At 33.9% G+C, this 24890-nt stretch overlaps 1 protein-coding gene across 8 annotated transcripts in view; it reads right to left on the bottom strand.

Annotated features, from left to right (window-relative positions):
• ABCD2 (ATP binding cassette subfamily D member 2) overlaps positions 1-24890 on the bottom strand; it is a 78671-nt gene that overhangs the window by 50040 nt on the left and 3741 nt on the right. For 2 of the 8 annotated variants that reach the window (XM_081483674.1, XM_081483676.1), the window contains exons 2-7: positions 22950-24524; positions 21276-21456; positions 11630-11751; positions 8427-8595; positions 7610-7704; positions 1486-1631 (exon numbers count right to left, since the gene is read on the bottom strand). In XM_081483674.1, coding sequence (XP_081339800.1) covers positions 1486-1631; positions 7610-7704; positions 8427-8595; positions 11630-11751; positions 21276-21456; positions 22950-23885 — 1649 coding nt within the window. In that variant the 5' untranslated portion in view covers positions 23886-24524. The remainder of the gene's footprint in view (positions 1-1485; positions 1632-7609; positions 7705-8426; positions 8596-11629; positions 11752-21275; positions 21457-22949; positions 24525-24890) is intronic. The other 6 variants (XM_081483673.1, XM_081483675.1, XM_081483677.1 and 3 more) reach the window with 4 other exon arrangements.

Genomic DNA, 24890 nt, shown 5'->3' with positions numbered 1-24890 from the left:
ATGAATTCCCTCCTTTTTTGTTCGTCTAGGAAAGTCTTTTTCCTTCATTTCTGAAGGATGACTTTGCTAATTAGGCACTTTCTTAGTCTTGGAAGTGTCTTTTGTTGCTCAGGTTATAGCTATATTCAAGAACTGTTTTTATATTATAAATGAAATCTAAAATAGCTCAAAATATAAAATTTATATATATAATTCTATTTGCATTAAAGCAGTTGATTCTATGCTATAACAGAATATTTTACTCATGATTTTATGTTTCATAACATAAATAGAAAATCAAAATCAGTCTACTTAATGTATTAATACCTGAAACTTAAAACTTTGGCACTACTATTTAGTGTTCAGATCCAGAAGGTTTCCCAAAAGAAATCTAAAGCACAGACAGAAACAGTCAATAATTCTGGCGTCACAGATGTTATCTATTTTGTGTTAAGACACAAGTATTCACAGCACTGCTCACATCCAATATTTTCTTATTGCTAATACAGTTCATCATTCTACACTTCAGATAGCTTAATACTACTATGATAGGTTTTACTTTAGGGAAAAAGTCCAACAAAAACTCATCTGCATAGCTGTAATATAAAATCTAAAAACTAGTCCAGTGGGCAAGATGGTACAAACACTTTCTGACAAAGGAAAAGTAACGAAAGAGACGTGATAGCACATATTTAATGGAACTTTTATATTTGCTCTTGTACTATAATTCCAGCATAGGTGCTTGATTAGGCCCCAAGAAGAGCCTTCTAGCATGGTAGAAGTACTCTTGTGATGTCAACCTAACCCAGGGAGATGACAGGTAGGAAAAATTACTGGATTAGAGGAGCATGAGATCTGTTTCTCCTTTAAATTTAACTGTCTTATCCACAGTGAATATTCCAAATTTTCAAGTATAAGTTTCTGTTTAGACATCTGCACACTTTTATGAAGGAAGATGGTTAAAAACTTCAGATGAAACAATGTTACTTTTAAATATTTCTGTTTACTTTTACATTCATTCTTAAAGTAAAATATTTTTAATTAAGGTAGTTCTAAATCATTAATTAATTACACAGAACTGTGATAAAGATTACTATACAGAGGCTCTTAAAACATAACTGAACAATTTCAGAACATACAAATATATGCAGCTTTATGAAAAGACTAGCATACTATTCAAGTACTATTCATTTTTGTGAGAAGAGATAATAGAGATTAAATCTAAAGCAATATAATTATTCTTTGGACTAGCCTACTATTTCTTGAGGCTAACGTCTATAGTCTTTTGAGTGTTCATTACAATGAGATGTGAAAATGAAAAGAATTGGTATTTTCCTGGAAATTATTGTAGTCACAGCAGTAATAAAACTTTTTAGGATAATATTTATTCCTTAATAGTTTCTCTCAAAAAAATGCTTAAAAGATTACTTGCATAAGAGCTTAAGGAATCAAGATAATTCAAAAGCAAAAGAAAAGTTTTCCTTGTGATATAAAAAACTTACCCACCTTTGTGGAATATAGAACATATGTTGTGGAGGTGGTTTATATAGGACTCCTTCATATACAGGCCAGAGCCCACTTAAAATTCTGAAGAGAGAACTTTTCCCACAACCATTGGGACCAGTTATCAAGAGATGCATTCCTTCTTCTACCTATGATAAAAAATAAAATTAAGAATTGCAATATTTAAAAATTATTTCATCTGGCAGCAGTTAAAAGTGATTTTTAAAAACATGATAACCTAGGAAAATAAATCAAAGATAAATATATCAGGATTGAGAATATCAAATTTGGCTCTGAAGCTAAAAGCATCATAAAACAGTCCAGTTCCAAAAATAATGGATCTCCTTGAAATGAGCACTCACTTCCCCAAATTTTCATTGAGGTTTTGTCATCACATACTACACAGATATGAAGGAACATTATCATGTGGGAATAAGAAACTGAAAAAATTTAATTTAAATTAGAATAAATTTATTTAATATTAATATCTGATGAAATTTATTTTAATTAAAATACAATATTTGTAAGTTGAAGTTAACTAGCTACAATCTAGTTATTCTAAGAGCTAGCTGGGTTGTTTAATTCAGTAGTCTGAAATGTTATAGAAATTGTAAAAGAACATAATGAGAGATATAAAATGAACCTAATTTTTCTTTATTCACAGAGAGAGAAAATAGGTATACCAAATTAAGACAGAAATAAGCACGAGGACTGTAATATAGTCTAATGCCCATGGATGAATTAAAACAAATATATATATACACACACACACATAAAAAAACAATATATCCATGTTGATTGGATACTTTTCTTAGAATCTTTCATCTTATTTATCATTTAAATTTAAACAGCTACATTTCATGAGCTCCCATTCCACCCAATATAATCAAGAAGTTATCAATCTGGTATTTAAAAGGTATTGTGAAGATCAAGAAAAAGGAACATCATTCAAAAATTTGATTTACTTTTTAGAATAAATGATATTTTATAATCAGCAATTTAAAAATGACTATATGCTTCTGGTTCAAAATGGCAGAGTAGAAAGGCATGTGCTCATTTCCACCCATGAGAGCACCAAAATTGCAACTAGCTGTTGAACAACCATTAAGAGGAGGATGCTGGAACTCACCAAAAAAAAAGATACCCCACATCCAAAGACAAAGAAGAAGCCACAGCAAGACAGTAGGAGGGGGACTCAATCATGATAAAAGCAAATGCCATACCTGCCAGGTGGGTGACCCAGAAACTGGAGAGCAATAATACCAAGGAAGCTCTCCAACTGTTAAGAAGGTTCTGAATACTACATCAGGCTTGCCAGCCTGGGGATCTGACAACAGGACTGGGAATCCTCAGGTTTTCTGGCCTTGAAGGCCAGTAGAATTTGATTATAGGACTTCTACAGGACTGAGGGAAACAAAGACTCCAGTAATAGAGGGCATAAACAAAGTCTTGTGCACACCAAGACCCAGAGAAAAGGAATAGTGACCTCACAGGAGACTGAACCAAAACTACTTGCTAGAGTAGAAGGGCCTCTTGTAGAGGCCTGGGCAGCAGGGACTCACTACAAGGCCAAGGGCACTGGTGGCAGCAGGCTAGGAAGGTCTCCCTTGGTGTAGGCCCTCTTGGGGTTTAACCCATCAGAGAGACCATAGACCCCAGGGCTAGATCACTTAGAGCCAAACAACTATTAGGGAGGGGGACCAAGCCCTCCCATTGGAGGATGATTAGATTAAAGCTTTACTGAGCAAGGCCCTGCCCACCAGAGCAAGACCCAGTTTTCCCACTGCCAGTCCCTCCCATCAGGAAGCTTACACAAGCCTCTTAGCCTCATCCATCAGAAGGCAGACAGAAGAAGCAAGAAGAAGCAGTCCCACAGCAGCTTAACAAAAACCACTTTATAGAAAGTTAATCAGGATGAAAAAGCAGAAAGTTACGTCCCAGATGAAGGGACAAGATAAAAGCCCCAGAAAACCAACTAAATTAAGTTGGGATAAGCAAACTTTCAGAAAAAGAATTCAGAATAATGATAGTGAAGACGATCTAAGATCTCAGGAAAACAATGGTGAAGATGCAAGAAATATTTACCAAAGACCTGCAAGAACTGAAGAACAAGCAAACAAAGATGAATAATATACAAGAAGGAATTAATAGCAGAATAATAGGCAGAAGAACAGATAAATGACCTGGAGGACAAATGGTAGAAATCACTGCCGCAGAACAGAATATAGAAAAAAGAATGAAAAGAAATGAAGGCAACCTAAGAGACTCTGGGACAACATTAAACAGACCAAGATTCACATTATAGGGGTCCCAGAAGAAGAGAGAGAGACAGGATCTGAGAAAATATTTGAAGAGATAATAGCTGAAAATTTCCCTAATATGGGAAAGGAAATAGTCAACCAAGTCCAGGAAGCACAGAGAATCCCAGGAAGGAGAAATCCAAGGAGGAACACACTGAGACACACAGAAATCAAGCTGACAAAAATGTATTAAAGACAAAGGTAAAATATTACAACCAGCAAGGGAAAAATGACAAATAACATACAAGAGAACTCCCATCACGCTATCAGCTGATTTCTCAGTGAAAACCCTACAAGCCAGGAGGGAATGGCATGATATATTTAAAGTGATGAAAGGGAAGAGCCTATAGACCAGAATACTCTACCCAGCAAGACTCTCATTCAGATCTGATGGAGAAATCAAAAGCTTTCCAGACAAGCAAATTTAAGAGAATTCAGCACCATGAAACCAGCTTTGCAATGAATGCTAAAGGAACCTCTCTAGGCAGGAAACAAGAGAAGGAAAAGACCTACAGAAAAAAAAAAACAAAAACAAACCCCAAACAATTAAGAAAATGGTAATAGGATCATACCTATCCATAATTACCTTTGTAAATGGATTAAACGCTCCAACCAAAAGACATATACTGGTTGGGCAGATGAAAACATGTGCAAGTATGCACTTCCAATTATCACTCACTCTGCTTGACCCCCTCCAGTTTGAACAAATTTTTTTTATATTGTTAAGTTATTCATGTTCCCATTATGACTTGCAATCATAATTATCTTTTATTTTTTGTCTGGATATTGATTGTGAAAACTGATAATTATCTTTTATTATTGTGACTATGTAACCATTACTCACTTAATACTATTGTATCATGATTGGTCAACAGAAAAATAATAGAACTCTATATCACCAAAATTAGGATTTAACAGAAAAATCTGCAATCACTTTTTAAAAAACAGATGCATATCAGAATTATCTTAAAATCTTTTGAAAATTACAAATGCCCAGGTACTGCACTGCTTTTTTTATCCAGATCTCCAGATATGTTTCTAATGAGCAGTCATGTTTAAAACCAACTGGACTATATGATGATATTTTACTTTTATCTAGTTTGTTTCATTTTTTCTATTTCATATTCAGTGCTTCCATTTCATTTAGTTTATGTGTTTCACTTTTCCATGTCTACTTTTTTTCTTGATGCTTTTTCTGAAGCCTTTATTAAGCATAATAGAAAAGGTTTTATATATACATATATATATAATGCATATAAAATATATATTTTTAAAAACTTACAAATTTTTGCCTAACTAAAAAATTTATAACATTTTGATTCTACTTCTTTGACTTAGTATGTATAGAATGCTAGATTTCTAATTAAAAAAAGTAGATATGTAGTAAGCAACAAAGGTTTACCATATAGCAGAGGGAACTCCACTATATAGTATGGGCTACCCTCATAGCTCAGTTGGTTAAGAATCCAATTGCAATGCAGGAGACCCTGGTTAGATTTCTGGGTTGGGAAGATCTGCTGGCGAAGGCTACCCACTCCAGTATTCTTGGGCTTCCCTTGGGGCTCAGCTGGTAAAGAATCTGCCTGCAATGCAGGAGACCTGAGTTCGATCCCTGGGTTGGGAAGATTCTCCTGGAGAACGGAAAGGCTACCCACTCCAGTATCTGGCCTGAAGAATTCCATGGACTGTATAGGCCACGGGGTCGCAAAGAGTCAGACCAGACTGAGCAACTTTCACTTTCTTTTCAGAGGGAACTATAGTCAATATCTTGTAATAACCTACAATCAAATGCCATTTTGATAGAATAAAGTTTAAAAAATATCCTGGAAAGAACCCCAAAAGAATTACTTTTGTAATTTGCACTGCTCTTTCAATAGAAAGACGATTAAGAAAGTTTAACTTTGTAGAAGCAAAAATACTTTTTAAATGATTTTTAAAGGTATGTGCTATGACACAAGGTATATAAGCAAAATATTTAATAGAATCATTCTGTACTGGGAATTCTCAGAAATTTAACACATTTTGAGTTTAATAGAAGACTTTTCTACATTCATATTATTTTTGGCATAAGTTTTTTAATGTTTAGTAAACAGTGAGTGTTAGGCAAAAGAATTCCTACATTTACCAAAATTTTCTTCTCCAAATGATTTTTCAATTCCAAAAGGCAAACATAAGAAAGAGTACATTTTCCTCTAGAAACCTGTTAATCTATTAATCCATGTAGAGGGAAAAGAATTTTATATTATACTTTAGCGACCTGAGACTATAAATAAAACCGCCTGACTTAGAAATAAACAATTATCATAAAAGTATACTATATTAATATATACCTTTGCACAACCTCCAAATTCATGACACTTTCACTAGATTATTTAAAACTTCATTTCATATAAAAACATACTGAGTTCTGAATTTTTCACAGAAAGAGTGTGATGTGTCCACAGTAAAGTAGTTAGTAGGTGGCAGAATTCAAGACTTTTCCTCTGTTTAATAAATGGAGCAACCAGAATTGATATTATGAAACCTAACCTGATGAAAACCTCTATGCAAAAGTCATAAAATATAAATTGCTAAAGTATTGATAAATAGTTGAATATGCAATGTAGGACTCTTCAAAGGCTTTATTTTAAATCTATTTTAGACTATGCTGTATCATTAGCACTCATCACTGCTCTGTGACTCACGCGCTTCCGTCATATCCGACTCTTTGCAACCCTATGGACTATAGCCCATCAGGCTCCTCTTGTCCATGGGATTCTCCAGGCAAGAATACTGGAGTAGGTTACCCTGCCTTACTCCAGGGGATCTTCCCAACCCAGAGAATGAACTCCCACCTCCTGCATCTCCTGCAATGCAGGAGGTTTCTTTACCACTGAGCCACAGGGAGGCCCCTTATTGCTGCTCTACAGGTTTGTAAATTGAAAAACAGAGCCCAACCAAATTGTAGTTAAAACACAATTTCTCTCACATTTATTAACATAAAATTTCCCCGTTTAGTACTTCTCATCCTCTTTCAGCAGCCTAATGAATTTGCAAATACATCTTTAAATAATTAAACCTAGACTAAGGCCCACATTAAAATCATTGAATGTATATATATGGTCATGTTTCGAATTCTGTTATTAGGTCTAATCATGTCATTGTTTGAACTAAGTGCAGATAGCTTCAATCTACTTCACAGCAAATTATTTTGCATTTGAATTCCAAAATGCATATTTAAATTTTACAATGCTTTAAATCAGGGTCTCAGATTTATTAGCTATTTTTACACCTTAGTTTTTATAATCAAGACAGAGTATTAAACAATAAATAACTATTATTCGCAACAGAATTAAGAACTAAATTCAAATTTGTGAATCTTCTGATTACTTTTTCTTAATAGAAGATGTAGTTATTGAAAATAGAAGTTAAACTTATAAATTTAATGTAAACTTGCTGATTACCTCTTCTTTCATATTTTAGTAAATATGTAACAATATAAGCTTGTATTGCTTGAGTAATGCCTGTAAGGAAAAAATTAGATTTATTTCTGGATATTAATTTCTGAGGAAATTTCCTATTGTTCCCTAAAGTTACCTTGGTTAGGCTTTCAGGGTACTCTAATTTTTATTTTCAACCAGGCAATAAAGCAGTAGAAATTAAATTTCTTTCTTTCTGCTTTCTGAGGAAGTAACTGCTTCTGTAATTGAGTCACTATGCCTACCTTTCTTGATTTCCCCTCCTTTCCATATGCTTCCTCCAAGTATTTAATATAAGGTACAAGAATTCTGAGTTCTTTTGTATTAGTGTGTTGGCAAAAATCAGAAGATTCTTGAATATCATCTTACTTTGAAGTTTAGTCTGGAAGCCACCACTTCTCCCGTTGGTGTAATTATGGGAACATTTTCACAAATAATTCCATGCTCCACATCAATAACTTTTCCTACAAGTTAAGGAACAGTTTACATTTCAGAAGGTATCATGTGTTATTGCTAATTAAATAACTTAAAGTATAATGCAGCATAACAGATAAATTTACTATAAAGATAATTCACAGTAATAAGTCATAGAAATAAATGTAAATATAGATATCTATATCTAGAGCAAAGCTTAATGTAAACTTGCACATTTCGATGTATCTATTTGATGTATTTATTCTATCTTTCCCAGAAATATTATTCTACAATAATATGACGCTAACATCAAAATGAGAGCAAAGATAACTGTATCTGGTATCAGCCACATTGTTTATAACTACTTATTTCTCTAAATTAAACTTTCCTACAGAAAAAAAAATGCTGCAGAAAGGAAACAAAGACATAGAAAAATACAATTTTAAAACTATAATAACTAAATCAAATGATAGAATAAAGGAAAACAATATAACATTAACTCTAATTATATTATTTGAATTTTAAAAGCAAAAAAAAAATCATTTTGCCATATGTAGAGTTTCCAGAAATTATTCTAGACATTTTGTCCTAAATAGAAGTATCATAGTATATTTTATGATAATTTTAGTCACTACTCCTCAAAATACAGCACTAACTTTAGGAATAACTGTTTAAATAACTAAATGTTGGTTCCTTAGCTGTCTTCTAAAATATTTTGGTTCTGTTGATAAACACTTAAAATATAGAAGTACAAAACATTTGAGTTTAATACCTTTGATTTCCAACGTCTCACTGAGGGGTAATTCTATGTTAGTTCCACTCTTGCTATGGTTTTCAGACTCTTGCAAGACAGCAGTTCTCTTATAAATGCCTCTTTTTACTTCATCAAAAACCCAAAACATGTTGTATACTCGAGCAGTATAGCCTGCTAATTCAGTTATCTAAAACCAACGCAGTGATATAAAATCGTTAATATATTCAAGACAGACTTTTAAACAAATATGCAATCATATAGGATTCTTTAATGTTAAAGATCTTATTTTATTATATGTGAAAAATAGGTAAGTATATCTGATAACTAAAACTAGTAGCACTAAAAAGCTTACCAAGAAGCAGCATAGCAAGTTGACAGTTTAAGCTTGATTAGAATTATAAAACTCATCAAAATTGTTTATTCAAGTCAGGATTCAGAGTGACATGTAAAGATTTCAGAATATTAGTGAGACAAAAATCTTTCAATCGATGTTTTGATTTGGCTCCATTTACATGAGTATTTGATTTTCAGAAATTAGAAGTTTTGTGTAAAGCTTAAATTCATTCAATGAAATAATGATTATTTTGATATGTTTTTTCAATTTAAAATAGAAGATTTTAAGAAGAAAAATGCATTTTTTTCTTGTTAAGAAATAATGTTTCTAAGTCAAACTGATTGTCAAAATTCCTAAATTAGGTGCAAAATTCCTAAGTTTACCCCTGCTAGAAGATATCAACATTGAGTCAGCTCAGTGAAAAACTTTAAATTCTTTTCAGTCCAAATCCAAAGATTCAGTTTCTTTTCAAGCCAAACATGATGTATATACCCAAAGAGAAATATTAAATATGACTTTTTTCTAGATGAGATTATGAGATAAATCTTTGTTTTAGTTCAAAGACTCAATAAAATGATGTCTTGTTCCTATTCTGCCAGTTGTCCAATTTAAGTTGAATCTCTGCTACTTTTCTATTAAAAGAACACTTTGTTATCAAGGTGACTCATGTGAAAGGTGATTCATGTCCTGTTAAGACCATCTTTCTCAGTGTAAAGGAGGCAATAAAAAACATTCCCTTATAGAATTGTTTAGTAGAATATTGGTATCAATAAGCAAGGCATGTCACTAATAAATGTCTCTTAAACAGTAAACTGGACTAATATAATACCAATATTTGTGTGATTTTTGTGAGTACAAAACTAAAGCAGGGAATGAACAGGTATTATTGTTAAAAGCCTTCCGCCACTTGTCTCTACCATGTGAGAGATCTATAATTAGATGAGTATTTCATTTCTGTATATTAATGTTACACTTATTATGTAAGATAGTTTCTAAACATTTCCTAGAAGAATCTTTGAGTTCCCAAGTAGAAGGTAAACAGGGCTAAGGATTAACAAAATATGGATCCAAAAGAAATCTGCTGCTGCTGCTGCTGCTAAGTCGCTTCAGTCGTGTCTGACTCTGTGCGACCCCATAGACGGCAGCCCACCAGGCTCCCCCGTCCCTGGGATTCTCCAGGCAAGAACACTGGAGTGGGTTGCCATTTCCTTCTCCAATGCATGAAAGTGAAAAGTGAAAGTGAAGTCGCTCAGTAGGGTCCGACTCTTAATGACCCCATGGACTGCAAGCCCACCAGGCTCCTCCGGCCATGGGATTTTCCAGGCAAGAGTACCGGAGTGGGTTGCCATTGCCTTCTCCGAAAAGAAACCTAGGAAAATATATTTGTGTAAAACGAATCTAAACATATTTGGAGGTCAGTTAAAAAAGGCAGGAGGCATTGAGTTAGTATACCAGGATGCAGAGTTGAATGGGCCGAGAGTGTAAAAGAAAAAAGAGAATATGATTGCTGACAAATTACTTCAAGATATAAGAAAAGGGGGTTTCTCTAAAAAGAAATCTTGTTCCCTTCAGAGCTAGTGGAAAACCATGATGCTTTCATGTGCTTTCACAGCAATAATAAGATTCTTTAGAAATGAAAATTCTATGATTCAATGCACAAACAGGCAAAATAAAACAAAATGCAATCATTTCTTGTGTTGGAGACAATCTAGAAAAACAAATTGATATTCTCTCTGCGACTTAGCAAAGTATTTGAATGTGAGTTGTATAAAATTTTGTCATTTAATTTTTATAAGTAATTTATTAGATCAAAAAACCTACCCTCAAAGCTATGTATCCATATTATCAAAATTACTATTTGAAAAAAATTTTTGAGCTGTTTTGCTTTATGCCCCTAAACAACTGGTTTTATCTTTTTTAAAAAAAAAATCAATAAATCAGTCGTTGAAAGAGACTGAAAAGTTTTGTCAGCAAATCACAAACTTTGCAACTATCTTATATAATTTATTCAAGGATAATTTAACAGGCAGATAAATTTGTAACGATGCTCTGGCAATTTATATTGATACAAAAGCCACAGGAGTCATTAATAGCGAGAATGACTATCCATGGGAATATTATTTAATATCTGAATTGAAAAGAGCGACTTTTAATCTTAGCCCAGTGATATCTGTAGGTCTATCTGTAGATCTTACTACCATTCTTTCAGGGAACATTTACTGACCATATGCAATATTCCAAACATTAAAATAGATACTAAGAATGTAAAGATGAATAAGATAGTTCCTGCTTTCCACTCAGGGTCTCAAGCAGGAAATAAACGATTACAATGTTGTAAAGCACCAGATGTACTATGAGCAAACAGAAGGAAGACCCAGGCTTCAAAAAGGAAGTGGAATAACAAAAGGGTTTCTTACATGTGGTTGACTTGAAGGATAAGTAAAAGTTTGCAAGGTATATAAGTAATATTATTGGCTAACATTTATAAAAGTGCTTACTATCATAACTCTACAAAGTCATCACTTTCATTATCTCTATTTTACAGATGAAGGAACAGACACAAACAGGTTGAGTTCAAATAATTTGTAAACACTGGAGCAAGAATTTAAATTTAGACATTCTCACTCCAGAATGCATACCAAAAGACCTCTCAGTAAAATTTTAAAAAAATATGTTATACTACAGACAGAAAAAAAGGAGTTTACAACTGAGAGTGTAAAAACTGAAAGATAATACACTTGGGACTTGTCCTTTGTCTTGATTATACTCTTAGCAATTTTTGCTACAGAATAGATGTTTCCAAAATAATAAACATATGTAGTAATTTACATTTTTGCTTGATTTTCATACATCTTATTTAAATCAAACTGACAAGAAATGCAAGTACCTCTTTGTATGAAGACATAATCCTTTCAATAGCATCAGCTCCAGAAGCCAATAAATTTCGAGCAGTGGTAAAGGCTTCTGTCCGTTCACTAACCATAGCTTGTTTCTGACCATCCTCTAGATCTAAAAGCAAATTAAAAACTATTGAATTTTTTGAGTAACTAAATGTTTTATTTTCTATTGAGTTTTGATTCAAGCTGTGACTCAAACAATCATATGTGAACTTTTCATTAGTATCAGGATTTCCTCGGAATTAATGAATTATTACAAATATAGCATTTGTACCAGATTTTATTCAAATCTTCCTTTGTCTTATTCTTCTAGAAGGAGAGTTAGAAGAATAAATCTATAGGTATTAAGACAATTTTCATTTAGCATTCTTTTAACCCTTACCAAATTCAACTCCCTGCTCTTATTACAACTAGGTAATAAAATGCTACTGATTCAGTCAGTAAAAAACCACTAACTGGAATCTAAGCAAATATTTCTAGTGTGATTTCTTTTAAAAGAAATGCAAAGTAGCTGACCATCATAATCTACCTTTGTCTACTTGTTTCAACTTTCACCCTACAGTTCAGCAACACCCAATTATGCAAAATTCTGTTTACTCTCTAGTATTTGCATATATAATTTCTCCTGATTTTAATATACCTTTCTTTTTGCCGAGCTCTTTCTTAGAGTCAACTCTTCAATACAGGTTTCCCTGAAAATCCTTATCTGGTTTTTCCAGTGGACTATAAATTATTTAAGGGGCAAAACTGTATTTTATTCACTCTTCCTAGTACTCACCAGAGTGTTTAGAACGTAGTATTCAGTGCTAGCCTAATCCGTAGCTTATAATAATTGCTCTTAAATGTTAGGCATTATTATTTTCTGTAAGTGTTCTTATTTTATATCTACTCAGTTTAGTCTTGCTCTTCAAAATTATTCTCTTGAGGTCATTACTTTTATCTCGCCATCAATTTGATTCTCTGGCCAGTCTTTCTACAGACTATCACCAAAATTCAAAATTGAAAGCTATAAATTAATGAAGAAATTAGAATAATATAGCCATATATCATAGCTACTTTGATATTTATTTCACCCTGATTTATCTCAGCAAAAAAGGGCTTTTTTTTTCCTCCCTGACAATGCAAATATTTAACATGCGCCCAGATATAATTACCAGATACTTTCACCTTTACTTGCTCATAGATAGCTCAGCTGAGTTTGAAAGGGATCCATGCATGATAGAAGATAAAATTCATTCAGCAGATATTTACTGAACAGCAAGATTTACAAGAAATTAGGCAAGGTGCTACAGGACATGGAAGGATTAAATGTGCTTTTCAAACTCTTTCCTTAGGGAGCTTACAGTTTGGAAGGACAGAAGACAAGTTTCCAAATGACAATGCAGGGCAAACTATGAAGAGAGTTAGTGTGATGCATTTGAAACAGACAAAAATAATTTCTTGCTGCAAGAGACAGGAAATGCTTCATGGAGAAATAGACTGTGAGTGAGGGCTTGAAGACTGCATACAATTTTAAAAGATCACAAGTATAGCATAAGCAATATCTCGGAGAAGAGAAATTTCAAGCAATGCCAGTTGAATAAATAACTTGGTCAAGTTACAGTATTGGTTGGTGTCAAGCACTGATTTTATTTTGAGTATCAGAATAACCATGAGTTCATGGGAACCTCCTGGTTTGGCTGTTGAGCACTGCTTTAGAGAATTATTATTTCCTTTGAAGTTAGTTGTACAAAGACAGGCTATAAGAGTTAGTATAAGTAAGAAAAGAAAGACGTGATTGGATAAACTAGGAACAGAATCTTCATATACTTGAGAACATTTAAATGTGTGACAAAATTTAGACAGCCACAAAAAATTAACAGGATTCTCAGCAAGCTACCAAAATAGTGATTGCTAAATCAGTTAAAGTGCTAAGAATAGTTTTGACTCAGAGAATCTGGCTAAAATAATTATGGGATTTTATCAATTTGGGTTAAAAGGGGTTTGAATAACAGCTTTCACTGACAGTTTCCATTAAAAAGAGAACACTAGCATAGACAGACAGCCGTTTGGTATAGGATGGTACTTTCTATACTACTTTGGCAGACTAATATCTACTGGGTTTTCTCCAAACTTTTAAACTTGCAAATTTGTAACATAATTACAAATAGCTCTGGAAAGACTTCATTTGACCTTTTTATTCTACTAATTGTTCTTTAGCAGGTGGTTCAAGAGCAGTGCAGGAGTATTTTATCATACACACAATAGGGAACTATGTGACTTCTATGACAGGGTCAGATTTCTTACTGTCTGTCAGACATATAAACTCACAACCTAAAGCCCTCACTTATATTTTGTATGCTAGGTAGACACATTTCTTTTTCCTCACCAAATATTTTCAATTTTTTTTTTTTTATAAATTTATTTATTTTAGTTGGGGGCTAATTACTTTACAATATTGTAATAGTTTTTGCCATACATTGACATGAATCAGCCATGGGTTTACATGTGTTCCCCTTCCTAGACCCCCCACCCTCCTCCCTCCCCATCCCATCCCTCTGGGTCATCCCATTGCCCCGGCCCTGAGCCCTTGTCTCATGCATCGAACATGGAATGGTGTTCTCTTTCACATATGATAATATACATGTTTCAATGCTATTCTCCCATAACGTCCCACCCTCACCTTCTCCCTCAGATAAAAATATTTTCAATATTTTTTCAAAAGTTCTGCATTTAAGGAGTTAATAGTTAGCATTATATTCTCATCTTACTAGTACTTTTCAGGCCTTCTTACTAGTATTTTCAGGCCTGATAATAATAAGTATATATTGAAACATGGTCACATCAGTTGCTATTTCACTGAAAAGATGAAAGAGGATTTTAAAACAAAGGTTATGTCATAATTTCTCAAATCCTATAGAACTGTATGATGCAAAGAGTGAACCCTAATGTAAAATATGGACTTCAATTAACAATGTATAAATAATGGTTTATTTGTTGTAACGAATGTACAACAGTAACACGAGAGTGGAAACTCTGGTAGGTACACTCTACTTTCTGATAAATTCTCCCATAAACCTAAAACTGTTCTAAGAAAATTGTCTGTTAATTTTTTAAAAGTTGAAAAAACAGGCTCTTCTTTTGTACTTTTACTCTTTGATTTATATTTGAGTTTCTTTCTTTTTATTTATATTTTACCTTTGACATCTTGAAAAATCTCAGCAAAAACTTACAGCCTTATCCAACCTCATACCACATATCAACTTTGAGTAGACTGATGTGAAATGAAAAACAATTAATTTCTAAGAGATAAAATTGGACAATATCTTATGACCTTGGGTTAGACAAATATTTCTTAAACAGGACATAAGCCACATTAACCACAAAGAATTAATTGACAAATTGAATTATATTAAAATGATTACTTCTCTTAGACAAGCTGTTAAGAGACTGAAAAGGAAGAATCAACTGGGAAAAATATTGGACATTTTGTGTGTGTGTCTGACAAAAGACTTACTACAGAACACATAACAGCTTTTACAAATCAGTGAGAAAAAACGTATTTAAAAACAATCTAAAATTAATCAAAAAAATTATCAGCACTTCATAAGAATGGCTATCCAAATGGCCAACAAATGAAAAAAAGTGCTTAATCTCATTTGTCATCAAAGAAATGAAAACTAAGACCATGATGAAGTATCACTACAAACTTACCACATGCCTAAAATGAAAAATACCTGAGTGAAAAAGAGTGACATCAAACACTGACAAAGAATGGAACAACTAGAATGCTTATACATACTATACAAGGTTATTTATGGAAGATTCCAAAATCAGCAAATACTAATAAATGGTTGACTACTAATAAATGGTCAGTAAAATAATTACCTTTGCTATGGCATGGCAGGGGCAGGAGTAAGTAGGGATGGGGGTGGGAGCTTCAGGATGAGGATAGGACTGGGAAAGGGTATGAGGGCTTCTGGGATGAAGGTAAGCTTCTATTCCTTCTGAGTGGTGATTATGTATATGTATTAATTTATGACAAGTCATTGAGTGGTACACTAATGTCTATGTCCTGTTGACATATGTATTATACTTTATAAGTGTAACTACTTACATGCATAGCTACTTACAGCTAAAAGTATGTCTGATATATATTGATAACTACTGTTATGATAATTAGTCGACAGGACAGTTCAGTTCAGTTCAGTCACTCAGTCGTGTCCGACTCTTTGCGACCCCATAGGCTGCAGCACGCCATGCTTTCCTGTCCATCACCAACTCCTGGAGCCTGCTCAAACTCATGTCCGTCGAGTTGATGATGCCGTCCAACCATCTCATCCTCTGTCGTCCCCTTCTCCTTCCACCTTAAAGGTCTTTTCCAATGAATGGGTTCTTCACACCAGGTGGCCAAAGTATTGGAGCTTCAGCATCAGTCCTTCCAGTGAACACCCAGGATTGATTCCCTTTAGGATGGACTGTTTGGATCTCCTTGCAGTCCAAGGGACTCTCAAGAGTCTTCTCCAACACCACAGTTCAAAAGCATCAATTCTTTGGTGCTCAGCTTTCTTTATGGTCCAACTTTCACATCCATACATGACTACTGGAAAAATCTTAGCTTTGCCTAGATGGACCTTTGTTGGCAAAGTAATGTCCCTGCTTTTTAACATGCTATCTAGGTTGGTCATAGCTTTTCTTCTAAGGAGCAAGCGTCTTTTAATTTCATGGCTACAATCACTATCCACGGTGAATTTGGAGCCCATGAAAATAAAATCTGTCACTGTTTCCATTGTTTCCCTATCTATTTGCTATGAAGTGATGGGACCAGATACCATGTTCTTAGTTTTGAATGTTCAGTTTTAAGCCAGCCTTTTCACTCTCCTCTTTCACTTTCATCATGAGGCTCTCCTTTTCACTTTCTGCCATAAGGGTGGTGTTATCTGCATATCTGAGGTTATTGATATTTCTCCCAGCAATCTTGATTCCAGCTTGTGCTTCATCCAGCCTGGCATTTCGCATGATATACTAGGCATATAAGTTAAATAAGCAGGGTGACAATACATAGCCTTGATGTAATCCTTTCCCAATTTGGAACCAGTCTGTTGTTCCAGGTCTGGTTCTAACTGTTGCTTCTTGACCTGCAGAATACTCAAGAGGCAAGTAAGGAGGTCTGGAGTTCCCATCGCTTGAAGCATTTTCCACAGCTTGTTTAGGTACACACAAAGGCTTTGGCATAGTCAATAAAGCAGAAGAACTTTTTCTGGAACTCTCTTGCTTTTTCGATGATCCAACTGATGTTGGCTATTTGATCTCTGGTTCCTCTGCCTTTTCTAAATCCAGCTTGAACATCTGGAATTTCTCTGTTCATGTACTACTGAAGCCTCACTTGGAGAATTTTGAGCATTACTTTGCTAGCATGTGAGATGAGTGCAATTGTGTGGTAGTTTGAGCATTCTTTGGCATTGTCTTTCTTTGGGATTGGGATGAAAACTGACCTTTTCCAGTCCTGTGGCCACTGCTGAGTTTTCCAAATTTGCTGGCATATTAAGTGCAGCACTTCCATAGCATCATTTTTCAGGATTTGAAATAGCTCAGCTGGAATTTTATCACTGCCACTAGCTTTGTTCATAGTGATGCTTCCTAAGGCCCACTTCACTTCACATTCGAGGATGTCTGGCTCTAGATGAGTGATCACACCATCGTGGTTATCTGGGTCATTAAGCTCTTTTTTGTATAGCTCTTCTTTGTATTCTTGCCACCTATCATATCTAAATTTACCTACAATATAACATTTTATTTCAATAATTTGACATTAGAATATGAGACATACTAATGTAGTAGGAGCCTAGATATAATCTTGTTGCAGGTACACTTTTGACAGTAAAAACATCACCTACTAGGGTGATGGGGAGACTTTAGTTCTATTCCTAAGAGCAATACTTCTCAGTTGCTACTCATAGTATAAGGTATGTGCACCTTATACTATCAGATTACCAGTATTGGCAGCACCAGTGGCTTAGCTGCTCTCTTCCTTGCTTGTTAGGTGCCTGTAATAAGGTCTGGCAGGAGAGACTTATAAGTAGCTTTTCCTAGCCTTTTCCAGAACTGCTTTTGATATAAATAGAAGTGGTCAATAATATTAAAACAATTGAGATCATAGCCCCCAGGTAACTATTTCCTTCACGTAATTTCAGTCTTTCTCTTAATGAGAAGCAAATAAAGGGGTACTGTCTTCTATAAAAATAACAGAGATTATATATAATTAATAATCAATCCCTCTTTTTCAATGATTTGCTCCCACGATTACTTGGTCTTAAGTAAGTCCCTTATAGAATAAGTTCCAATATAGTTAATACAAAGACAGCACAGTGAAGGAGAAAAAAGCATTGCACAAGGAATTAGATAAAGCCTTCTATCCTTAGTGCTTTCACTAACCATTTGTGTGACCTTAGGCAGATTTGGGGCTCCAGACTAGATCACTTATAAACTCCTCTTCTGATGTGAAAATGACATGAAAACATATGCAATCTTGCAATGTGAACCTCAATATATTAATAAGTGTAACCTTGTTCTTACCACAAGATTTTAACAGTTGTATCTATATAGTATAATAAATCTACTACACAACTATTTTTCTTTTCTCCTCCCCACAAAATTATGTAGGCTATTCCTTCTATCTGCATCTTTACCACCAACTTTCTAATCACTTTCAAATGTCTTGCCCCTTTATCAATAATAATCAGGCCAACAAACATCTATTGAACAATTCCTATGATGCAGGCATTGTTCTAAATTTTATACATGTGATCTTCTTTAATTTTCAAATTCTGCAATAATTTCTCCCAGTTTAGAATGGGGAAACTGAAGCACAAAAAGGTTAAACGAGTTGTCCTATATCACAACCTAATAAGCAGAAAAGCCAGATTTGAACACAGGCAATCTGATACCAGAGCCCACAGAGTAAGAATATAATAAACATTAACCATTGTTCCCACCTAAATTCTTACTATTTGCCATGGACTGTTTCAAGGCACATTAAATATATTATATATAATTTCTTAACAATTCTTAAAATACATTATTATTCCTACAGTTAAGAAAGGAAAATTTAGGCATATAAAGTTTCTATAACTTTCTCAAGGATGAATAAAATAGCAATCAAGATTTGAACAGTAGCCTGTTTCTTCCTTTATTCTCTTTCTTTCCTCTTTTCTACTTTTTCTCCTTTTTCTCTTTGCTATTCTTCTCTTATTCACCCATTTTCCCCATCTATTTTGCATTAAAATATATAGTATCATGCACTTCATTTTTCTCTAATACAAGAGACAACTCAAGGCCTAAGCATAAGTTAAGATTGAAGACTAGATTAGAATAGATAGTATTTAATTCCAAGACCCAAAGCCTCAAAAATAATGTCATTATCTAAAAAATTAATTATTTTGTCTGAGTAAAATGATAACAATATTTTCATGTATTTTATCATTATAAGTCAAACATATTTAGTAAATATATACACACAAACATTATAAGGATACATTTAGTAATCTTAGAAATTACAGATATTGAAGCACACTTTCATAATAATATCATCATATGAATTCATTTTATTCTTCTATAAATTTACTATATTGCTTTTCTTTTCGTAAAGCTTTCTTTTGAAAAGAAGTTTTAAGGATTATTTTGTTTCACTTGCATCAACGGGACTATTGTCACAATTTCAATCTAAAATTTTAATGCTGTTTTTTAAGTTACTATGGTTCTTTCTAGATTCATACTATTTATTTTTAAATATCTTATTACATCACCTACAGAAGTAAGACTGTTAGATTTTTTGCATACATTGTTTACTTCTTACTGGTCTCTGTGGGGTTAATTTGTCACCATTAATAGCTACATTTTCTTTGCTCTATGTTGAATTCTCCAAGGTTTTCTAACAAGATCGGTTCTTCCAAAGACTAACAAAACACCACCATAATTTTGTTATGGGGTAGTTTCTAATATACATTATACACAAAATCTTTAATATATCCATAAACTTGTACATATTCACTATAAATATCTGACAATTTTGCTAAATTTTTTAGTAGAACTAATCTTAAAACCATACAGTTTTGTGTCTTTTTTTCTCTAATACTCTTTTGAAAAAGCAATTTATTTCATTATGGAAGGATTAAATCTAAAATACTAATAATGCCTTTTTCAATATAAACTTTTTTAAATGATTAAAACAAATTTTGAAAGCATTAAATGAACAGGTAAAATTCAGTTTTCCTCACGGTCTAAATACATTGTATGTTAGACAGTTGAGCTGTAGAGTACATTTGGCATATGTATCACTTATCACAAGGGACTGACAAATTCTACTTTACCAAAATGAATAAGTTTAGTTGAGAATGACTCAAACTTGACAAGTGTTTTTGTAAGAATTGGTAAAGCATTAAAACACTGTTTTAAAATGTTAAAGCACATGGTAATTTTTTTGTTTTTATTGGATGACTTCAAACAAACAACTATTAATACTTAATTCTATACCAAAAATAACTGTAAATAGTGTGAATTCTGTTACATTTTTCTTAGTGTTGGCATTTGTTTTCTAGGCAATAATTACAAGATTACACTGATGTTCTTGATACATTATTCTCCTCAATCCTCACAACAGCACTTTGAAGTAGTCTTTCTGATACTCATTTTACAGATGAGGAAACTAAGGTTTAGACAGTTAATTAACTTGACTAAGAGGATACAGGCAAAAAGAGGAAAAGCAGAATTGAGCAAAGCTCTGTCTCACCACAAAGCCAATGTTTTTGTCTAGCTCCTTCAATAGTAACACCAAGTTTGGTCAACTGGTTTTTAAAGAGGAAGGTGAATGTTTTACTTTGGAGAGACAGAGGAAAATTCTTCTTTTTTAATTCATAACATCTGTCCTGCCAATTAAGACCCAAACTCCCATCTCAAATATCACATAACATTTTAATATTGTCCTCCTTGTCCTTATGTTTCTAGTTGTCCCAAAGGATGAAAAATGTTGAACAACAACAACAAAAAACCCCACTGAAACAGTGATAAGATAGAATTAGACACATGCAACTTTACAACCCTTATCCTCTCAATAGCACCAAATAGGAAGTTATCTAATATGCTACCTACAAGTAGGAAACCCTGTTCCATGGAATGAAGCACTCCCTGAAACAGTATTATTGATTGTTTAAGGTAGTCAACCAACTCTTCAAATTACAATCAGGGCAGTTCAAGTTATAGAATATTTATATACTAAAAGCATGTTATGTGCAGAACTGAAATTTACAATACATGGTGAGAACTATTATACTCTTTTTGAAGGTATTAATTTGTGTTGAGTTTAAATGCAAACTAGAGAATCATTCTCTATTGGTCAGCATAACTGAAATTGCTCAAGATTAACCCCCCAAAACACTATATCAGAGGTTTCTGAAATACTGCAGAGCTGGAAAGATCTTTTGAGTCACTTCTTTTAAACAGTTGGTCTTATTATTGGATGTTTCAAAGCTTCCCATTATTTCTGACCATTAAGGACTATAGAATGATGGCTACACAATTTACTCACACAACTCCAGCAGTGACACTTTAAAAAGAATTAATCTGAAACATATATTTAATATTAAGCGTAAATGTCATTACCACCATCTGCAAAGCCAGTTGCAGTGATAATAGGTACAGCCACCATAATTAGTCCACTGCTGCTCCAAACATACTTCATCAAGAACTGCTCTATCATGATGTACCATAAACGTTTGGATAAAATGAGGTTCATCTGATTTGCTAAAGCTTTGTAACTTTTCTGGAGTTGGTTCATTTCTACCTATGGAGAGAAAAAGAGATAAGAATTAACCTACTATGAACTATAAAAATAAAATGTATGTTTGAGGACTTTCTTTAAAGATAATTTCATATTTTCTCTTTCTTAGTATACTCTTATCTATGATTCTAACAGCCAATAAATACAGATTATGTCAGAATTAGCCATTATTTCAGTTGTAATCACATCTAAATTATTTTTTAAATATCAGATATTTAGTATATATAATGTTAAATATAAATACAGACAAGTGATTTATACTTATGGTTTCAAACTTATCTGTATAAGTGTTAACACTAAATGATAATCCATAAAACATAAATAAACAGTTAGAACCTTGTCCTTGATCACACCGAAAATAAGTGAAAATAAACACATGACATGTATATGTGTAATTAACTCCACTTTTGAGCACTCAATTTACTGTGTTTTGTCTAAATGCAAGAAGCCTACAGCATGCTATAATTTATATCACTGAGTTCAATGATTCAAAATAAATATGATTTATACAACATATGAGGCCAATTTTCAAGTGGGAATATAAGTCCTAAATCTGCTTTAAATTTTCTTCTTCAGAATGGTACAATTATAAAATTTTTTTTAATAACTGATGCTTTTGAAAATTAAATGTGCTTCATAATCATAATGCCATTTCAACTTTAGAATAATTTACTGTTTCATTTGCCAAGTCATTCATATTAAGATTTCGGATGCATCACCTTAAAGATTCCTATCACATTTAATAATCTTAAATGGACTGCAAGTTTATGTAATTAGGTTAACTATTCTAGGGACCTGCTAAATGTTGAAAACCTTTAATATATAAAAATATTCTGGAAATCCTTTTTCCTTCTTCATCTCTAATCTTAACTTTTCCCTCAAAGCAAGACAAAATTTCATTTCACTATCTTTTTTTATTTGCCTCAAAATATGATGAGCAATGAAAATGCCATTTGTAAGTCACTCTCCTATACTTCTTAGAACTAAGGAACTCCATCATTGACCAGTCAGTCAGGCAAAATTGTCACACTTGTCTTCTCATATGAAAGCACTTTTTTTCTCTTGAAAAATAAACAAACAAACAATACCATCCTAAATTTTCCATCTCAGTGAAAGCATGTTTACTTAGCTTCTAAACATATATTTTTCTTCAGTGTTCTAGGACCATCTACTTAGTTAGGATTTTAGTTTTAAGAAAATTCTTTGGAGATAATTCTGAGCATGTTTGGATAAGTGACGCTAAGCAGACTTTTTTAGAGTGGTGAAAATGTTATTCTCATGAAACTCTAGAAAAGTTTGCACTTAACATATAATTCTTTAACAGCTTATGATTAAAAAGGGTAACAAACCATATATTTTAATACAGGTTTAAATGTCATAAGAATCCAAAATGCTAAAGAAATGAGCACAAAAACAATACAACAGATGGTATCCGGTACTGCAGTGGCAGTTTGAACAATCTCACATTTCACCCATCATCTTAATTTCTTTCTTACCTTATGTCCTCTGTAAAAGGCAATTTCTTCAACATTGGCTATGATTCTGGAGTGCACGTACCGCAAATAGCCTTTTCTATGAGCTTCTTCAGCCACCAATTTACCAAATTTGGGAGAGCAGGCTTTTAACACTTTAGCAGTGGCATACACCACAAGCCCTGCTAAAACAGTGGGCCCAATTGGGCTTGCTCCTCTGGATGTAGCAGTCTGGATAAGTGTATAGGAGGTCAGGATTACATCTAAAATAGGTTTGGTCAGATTAGAGTACAAGTGAGCCACCGACTGAGCAAACATCATAATATCCTCAGTAAGAGACTGGTCAGGGTTTGCCAGCCTCCCATCCATATTGATCACCTTATAATAAGTCTGATTTGCAAAATAGGTCTCATAGGCATGGTCTACTAGCCGAGTTCTGAAGGCCAAGGCCAATTTGCCCTCCAAGTACCGTATTGCACTGTTGACAAAGGTGGCAGGGATGGCAATCATAAGCCACTTGATTAACTTGATGATGAAAGTCCGAGGCTTCTTTTCCACAATGCTTTTCACAATTTTTCCATCCAAACCTGCTACATAAATAGACAGAAAGGTTCTTGAAATTAGAGCTACCGAGTGGAGGCAGAGCCATCCTGTTTCAGTGGTCACAAGTTTTGGAAAGAGAATTTTCCGAAGTTCTAGTAGCTGTTTGAAAAAATCTGCATTCACTCCAGGTGAAGGTTTTTTACAAGTGGCCTCGGTGCAATGCAGTATTTCTCTGTTCTCCGCAGCCGGGTAAGCGCCTTTTTTCTTCCTGTGGCCAGATTGCTTTAAATGCTTGCCAATGATGGGATAGAGGGTTTTCAGAGCATATGCTGCAGCAACCACACAGGCAGCCCTTTTAGCAGCCCTTGATCTGGTCCATTTCACTCGATCAGCTGCTGCATTTAGCATATGTATCATTTTCCCAGTTACCCAAACCGGCTTCAAAAAGAATTGGTTTTAAAATATCATGCTCCACAGGAATCCCCAGCAAATGTTTCAGAAAGTTTTACAGCGTTCCATAGTTTGCAGCGTTTCTCCTCTCCTGTTTTTGTTTTTATTTTTAAAAATTGTGTTCTATGACAGTTGCAGCAGAGCTCAGGCTCCACCGCATCTACTGGGGATGATTCCCTAAGAAGCTCAAGCTGCACGGAGCAGCCCCAAGCTCCTCCCTCTCAGGCCCCTCATTGGCTGTAAGGACGAAGGGACCCTTGGAATCCTCGCTGCTTTCCTCTGAACCTTGAAAATGAAGAGAGAGCAAAGCGAATTATATCCTTAAACAGTTCAGAGAGTTAAATGTCTATTTTTGGAGAGGTCGAATCAGGGCAGCTGCTGGCGACAAAACCTGCCTAGGCGACTGAGCATGCTCAGCGTCACTTAGAAACCCACAGAAGTTTCAGAAAATACATCATTTCTCTAAGGTTTTAGTAGATACCACAGAGGAAGAGCAAAAAGAAAGGGAGATTTCCAAGAGCTAAAAACGGGCGATTTCCAGTGACGGAGAAGGAACCATGGAGATGACGGAGGAGAGGATCAACAGATACAGGGTATGGAATGAATCTGAAAGGGAGAAGAAAGTAGCATATGGGAGGGGCACTGGAAAAAAAACAAAGTATCAAATATTCGGATCTGTTTTTCAGCACTCTCCCCTCCCCCATTTTTTTTTTTTTTTTTTTTTAGTGTCTGCGATTTCACATGAAGTCCCAGAACCTATCAAACAAGTTGTATGAGGCTATTGTTTTGTAAATAAATGGGAGGTAAGTCTTCAGTATAATAGAAAATAATTCTTTGCTATGACTTCATTCCAAAGTTTACTTGTCCTTATAATAAAAATCTTCAAGCCCCATAACTGCTATTCTTAACAATGGAGATCTGATACACTGGTGATTATTTACAAAGTGACTATTAAATAAATGAGAGCAATGT

The sequence above is a fragment of the Giraffa tippelskirchi genome, chromosome 4 (genome assembly GCF_054371585.1).
Source record: "Giraffa tippelskirchi isolate mGirTip1 chromosome 4, T2T-mGirTip1v1.2.pri, whole genome shotgun sequence".
Taxonomy (NCBI): domain Eukaryota; kingdom Metazoa; phylum Chordata; class Mammalia; order Artiodactyla; family Giraffidae; genus Giraffa; species Giraffa tippelskirchi.
The sequence above is the reverse complement of the archived record's forward strand: the minus strand, read 5'-3'. Positions and strand labels throughout refer to the sequence as shown.